General features: G+C 54.9%; 1 protein-coding gene across 1 annotated transcript in view; it reads right to left on the reverse strand.

The window, feature by feature from the left end:
• CUNH17orf99 (chromosome unknown C17orf99 homolog) overlaps nt 1-5,545 on the reverse strand; it is an 18,927-nt gene extending 13,382 nt beyond the window's left edge. The window contains 2 exon segments of the mRNA XM_037737220.1: nt 4,944-4,976; nt 5,408-5,545. Of these exon segments, the coding sequence (XP_037593148.1) occupies nt 4,944-4,976; nt 5,408-5,444 (70 nt within the window). The 5' untranslated portion in view covers nt 5,445-5,545.
• Nucleotides 5,546-5,992: the final 447 nt, after the last annotated feature.

Consider the following 5,992-nt stretch of genomic DNA (forward strand, 5'->3'; position numbering starts at 1 on the left):
GGGTGGCACCATCATGCCAGGTTGATTTTTGCATTTTTGGTAGAGATGTGGTTTTACCATATTGGCCACACTGGTCTGGAACTCCCGATCTTAGGTGATCTGGCCACCTCGGCCTCCCAAAGTGCTGGGATTTCAGGCATGAGCCGCCATGCCCAGCCTTGTTTGTTCCGGTTTTGTTGTGAGATGAAGTTTCACTCTGTTGCCCAGGCTGGAAGGCAGTGGCACCATCCCAGCTCACTGCAACCTCCACCTCCCAGATTCAAGTGATCCTCCTGCCTCAGCCTCCTGAGTAGATGGGATTATAGGCTCCTGCCACCACACCCGGCTAATTTTTTTTTTTATTTTTAGTAGAAATGGGGTTTCACTATGTTGGCCAGGCTGGTCTTGAACTTCTGACCTCAAGTGATCCGCCTGCCTTGGCCTTCCAAAGTGCTGGATTATAGGCATGAGCCAGCATGCCTGGCCTCTTCAGTGCCCTTTGGACTGTAGGCTCAGCCAGAATCAAAATCCCCTGTGTCCTCGACCTTCCAAGCAGCATCCTCCATCCTCTACGTCTGATGGAAACCGGGTCCCTCCTCCAAGTGCACTGTCTACCCCTTCAGCTGTCCTGGCGACGTGGATCCTGGCAGCCTTCACGGCACTGGGCAGGGACAAAGGGGGACAACATCCTCTTGACATTTCTCCTTCCCTAAACTTTCCCCTCCCTCTTGCTAAACAACAGATATGTCTTCAAATACATTCCACTTTGCCTTCTGGGTTACAGTTATCTACCGATACGCATCCCTCCTTGAAGATGCCTGTCCGTGGTTCCTACCATGCTTAACACTACACTTGCCAGAATTCTTGGGGATTTCAAAATACACAGGCATGGTGGCTCACACCTATAATCCCAGCACTTTGGGAGGCCAAGGAGGGAGGATTGCTTGAGGACAGGAGTTCAAGACCAGCCTGGGCAAAATAGGAAGACCCGATCTCTACAAAAAAGATTAGGCTGGGCAGGGTGGCTCGTGCCTGTAATCCCAGTATTTTGGGAGGCCCAGGCGGGTGGATCACTTGACCTTGAGTTTGAGACGAGCCTGGCCAACACAGCGAAACCCTGTCTCCAAAAAAAATACAAAAATTAGCTGGGCATGGTGGTGCATGCCTGGAGTCCCAGCTACTCTGGAGGCTAAGGCAGGATGATGGCTTGAGCCTGGAAGATGGAGGATGCAGTGAGCCGAGATTGTGCCACTGCATTCCAACCTGGGCAACAGAGCAAGACCCTGTCTTAAAAAAAAAATTAAATATTAACTGGGTGTGACGGTATATGCCTGTAGTCACAGATACTTGGGAGGCCGAGGCAGGAGGACTGCTTAAGCCCTGGAGGTCAAGGCTGCAGTGAGTGGTGACTATGCCACTGCACTCCAGCCTCAGTGACCGAATGAAACCTGCGTCCGAAAGCAAAATGAAACAAAACAAAAAACCCAACCTACACCGAGATCGTCCTTCTAACATCCCGATTCCTTGGTTCCTTCACTGGTGCCCGCTTTCCGCTCCCACCGAAGCTGTTTTGGCTACAGACTGTGCTGGCGTCAGGCTGCACTTTATTTAGCCAGTCCTTCTAGGTGGGCCAAGGACCTTGGTGCCATCTTGGTTTTGTTTTTAGACAGAGTTCTTGTTGCCCAGGCTGGAGCGCAGTGGCACAATCTCGGCTCACTGCAACCTCCACCTTCCAGGTTCAACAGATTCTCCTGTCTCAGCCTCCTGAGTAGCTGGGATTATAGACATGTGCCACCACACCCAGCTAATTTTTGTATTTTCTTTTTTTTTTTTGAGACAGAGTCTCGCTCTGTCACCAGGCACCAGGCTAGAGTGCAGTGGCACGATCTTGGCTCACTGCAACCTCTGCCTCCCGGGTTCAAGCAATTCTCCTGCCTCAGCCTCCCAAGTAGCTGGGACTACAGGTGCACACCGACATGCCCAGCTAATTTTTGTATTTTTTTAGTAGACACTGGGTTTCACCATGTTGGCCAGGATGGTCTCAATCTCCTGACCTCATGATCTGCCTGCCTCGGCCCCCCAAAGTGCTGGGATTACAGGAGTGAACCACCTCGCCTGGCCAATTTTTTTATTTTCAGTAGAGACAGGGTTTCACCATACTGGTCAGGCTGGTCTCAAACTCCTGACCTCAGGTGATCTGCCCGCCTCAGCCTCCCAAAGTGCTGCTGGGATTACGGGCATGAGCCACTGCAGCTGGCTTGGCGCCATCTTTCATGGGTGTTCTCATCCCACCCTATCTCATGCCATCTGCCAGCGGCTGCTGTTGGCTTCCAGAATCACATCCACCCTATCTCCCAGCCTCTCCCGCATGCCCAGTCTCTCCCTGGATCTCCAGGGTCGCCTAATGCCTCTCTTGGATTTTGCCTTTGATCTCCTCCCCAAGTGATCTCATCAAGGGCCAATCAGATTGCGCTTTCCCCTCCAAACCTCCCACGGCTGCCTCCCACAGGGCCCTCCGCAGTGAACCCCACGCCGCGCCTCTGGCCTCATTCAACACGCTTGCACCTTGCTTCCTGTGCTCCGCCACACTGGGTCCCTGCCCAGGTACCTCCTGCTGTTAGCTCCTTTGGGTCCTTGCTGCATGGCCCCTCCCCAAACACTGCACTCCCTTCCTCTACCTGCCCTGCATTCCCTTTCCTTCTACCCTGCTTGCTACTCTCTAGAACATTCTAACATACTATAGAATGTACTTTCTTTTTTTTTTTTTTTTTTGAGACGGAGTTTCACTCATGTTACCCAGGCTGGAGTGCAATGGCGCGATCTCGGCTCACCGCAACCTCCGCCTCCTGGGTTCAGGCAATTCTCCTGCCTCAACCTCCTGAGTAGCTGGGATTACAGGCACGCACCACCATGCCCAGCTAATTTTTTGTATTTTTAGTAGAGACGGGGTTTCACCATGTTGACCAGGATGGTCTCGATCTCTTGACCTTGTGATCCACCCGCCTCGGCCTCCCAAAGTGCTGGGATTACAGGCTTGAGCCACCGTGCCCGGCAGAATGTACTTTCTTTACTCTGTCACCCAGGCTGAAGTGCAGTGTTACAATTACAGCTCACTGCAGCCTCACCTTCCGGGACAAGCAGTCCTCCCAACTCAGCCTTCCAAGTAGCTGGGACCACAGGTGCACCACCCACCATGCCCAGTTAATTAAGAAAAAAAAATTTTTATACAAAAATATTAGCCAGGTGTGGCGGTGAACGTCTGTAATCCCAGCTACTCGGGAGGCTAAGGTGGGAGCATTTCCTGAACCCAGGAGGTGAAGGTTGCAGTGAGCTGAGATCGAGCCATTGCACTTCAGCCTGGGCGACAGAGTGAGACCGCATCTCAAAAAAAGAAAGTTTTTATTTTGTAGAGATGGGGTCTCACTGTGTTGCTCAGGCTGGTCTTGAATTCCTGGGCTCAACTGATCCTCTGGCCTCAGCTTCCCAAAGTGCTGGGATAACAGGCATAACCACTGAATGTGTTTATTTTTATCAACCCCAACTAGAACGTAAGATACAGGAGGGTGTGTTTCCAGGCCTCGCCAAATTCTCAGGGCCTGGAATGGTGCCTGCAACCAAATAGGTGTTCAAGTATTTGTTGAACGAATGAATGATTTATCAGTCAGTCTCTTAGGAGTTTAGTTAGCAGGACTTGGTTGGCAAGAATCGGAGCAGAAGTCGGGAGGCAGCCAAGACGGGGAGGCCAGACTGACCCGCAGGTACTTCCCCAGCCCCAGCTGCCTGCTCCTCTTTTTAGCAACCACACCAACAATGTTTCGGTTTTTAAAGCAAATGAGGAAACAATGGTTCAGCCTGGGCATCATTCAGTGAGGTCCCAGCGTCATCATTACCCGGTACCCGCCCTTTAGCAAAATAGAGGGAAAGGCCCTGCTCTGTAACTTGAGGGCCTAGTGACAAGGGGTAAGGGTTGGTGTGACAACACAGGGAGGTGGCTGTCCATCTTCACCTTTTTTTTTTTTTTTTGATACAGAGTCTTGCTCTGTCACTAGGCTGGAGTGCAGTGGCGTGATCTCGGCTCACTGCAATCTCCGCCTCCTGCGATCAAGCAATTCTTCTGCCTCAGCCTCCCGAGTAGATGGGATCATAGGCATGCGCCACTGTGCCCAGCTAATTTTTGTATTTTTAGTAGAGACGGCGTTTCATCATGTTGGCCAGGATGGTCTCGATCTCTTGACCTCATGATCTGCCCGCCTCAGCCTCCCAAAGCGCTGGGATTACAGGAATGAGCACCACACCCGTCCCCATCCTCACCTTAAGGGACATGAGGGGAGGGGAGGAAGGATGGGGCAGAAAAGTGCAGGCAGAAGGATGGAGCACACGAAGATCAGAAAGCAGGCCAGGCCAGGGGCTGCCAGGGACCTTCCCCAGTGTCCCCTCCTCCCTGGTCCTGTACCCAGCTGGGCCCCAGACGCTATCCACTCTCTGGCTGCCTCCATGAGGAAGGCAGCCCCCTGTATGGCAGATCCTGGAGGAGCCTCGACTTGGCCATTCTCCCATGGCCTCTTCCTGGAGGGAGGATCCTGACCTCCCAGGCCCCACCAGAATCCCCCAGCCCTCCACGGGGCCCCACCCACTGGCAGAGCTGTGGGGCTCCCAGCGGGGCTTCTGCTCCCAATCAGGGACCTGGGGCAGGGTGATGAGGATGCCCAGGGAATCCCCTCTCCAAACAGCCCAGCCACAGCTGGAAGCTGGGTGCCTTCCCCGACTGTGCCCCCCGGAGGTCTCCACACTGGCCTGCTCAGCCCACCCCTCTCCATCAACCCTAGAGCCCTGCAGGGTGGAAAACTGTCCGGCCATCCTCCAGCACACACCTCCTCCCCAGCCGAGGCACCCTCCACAGTGCGGGTTCTGACGCCAGGGTCCCAGCTGGGGGACTTCTCCCTCCAGCGTGCAGGGCCACTTACCTTCCTCCTGCACCTCGGAGAAGCTGCTGGCGGCTGTAAGAGAGGTGAGGGCGGTAAGGAGACAGCCTGGGATGGAAGGGGGCCAGAGACAGCCTCGAGACCCACCTGCTGAAGCCAGGAGGGAGGAGCAGGCTGGTTCCTGGTAGTGAGGCCCCAGGACTCCACCAGCACCATCACTCACAAAAGCTCTTGTGTGTCCCCCCCGCCGCCATTTCCTATCATCAGCCCATTATGTAGATGGGTAAGTAGTGGGCCCCGAATGCTGACGCAGTCCTGCGACCACATGTGCAGCAAGTATAGGGGCTGGTCCGAGACTCAAGCCCCGATCTTTCCCTCTCTGCCCTGTTTCCAGAGGTTTCCCTTGCTTCAGGCCTCACCTCCCCTGTGCTCCCAGTACCCCCACCTGAGCCTGTGGCCCCAAGGCCCTGGCAGCAGCCCCGCCATCACGTCCCGGGTGGACTTACCTAGCACAGCCAAGCAGAGCAGCCCAGGGAGCCTCATGCCTCGTGGGTGTGGGGCCTCTGCTCAGGCAGTGAGGACCTCCTAGCTCCTTGCCTCCCCCGCCCTGGGGCCCCTGGGATGCTCCTTGGGTGGGTGCCTGCAGTGGGGAGATAACCTGGAGGCGGCAGCACCGCAGGGCCTCAGCTACCAGGGCTGGGCCCAGAGAGCCCCAGCGGGCTCAGTACAGCAAACTCCCCCTCAGTCCCCAGAGAAGTAGAAGGAGTTTGGACCTTGAAGCCAGACCAGGGCTTAGACTCAGCAGTCAGCTCTGAGCCGCAGGACCCTGGGCTCATGTGGTGGGCAGATATCCATGCTCAGCCTGGTGCGTGGCTGACACCTGTAATCCCAGCACTTTGGGAGGCTGAGGTGGGCGGATCACCTGAAGTCAGGAGTTCGAGAACAGCCTGGCCAACATGTTGAAACCCTGTCTGTACTAAAAATACAAAAATTAGCAGGGCATGGTGGCACATGCCTGTAGTCCCAGCTACTTGGGAGCCTGAGGCAAGGAGAATTGCTTGAACCTGGGAGGTGGAGGTTACAGTGGGCCG

The sequence above is a fragment of the Cebus imitator genome, unplaced genomic scaffold (genome assembly GCF_001604975.1).
Source record: "Cebus imitator isolate Cc_AM_T3 unplaced genomic scaffold, Cebus_imitator-1.0 Scaffold36, whole genome shotgun sequence".
In the NCBI taxonomy this organism is placed as follows: domain Eukaryota; kingdom Metazoa; phylum Chordata; class Mammalia; order Primates; family Cebidae; genus Cebus; species Cebus imitator.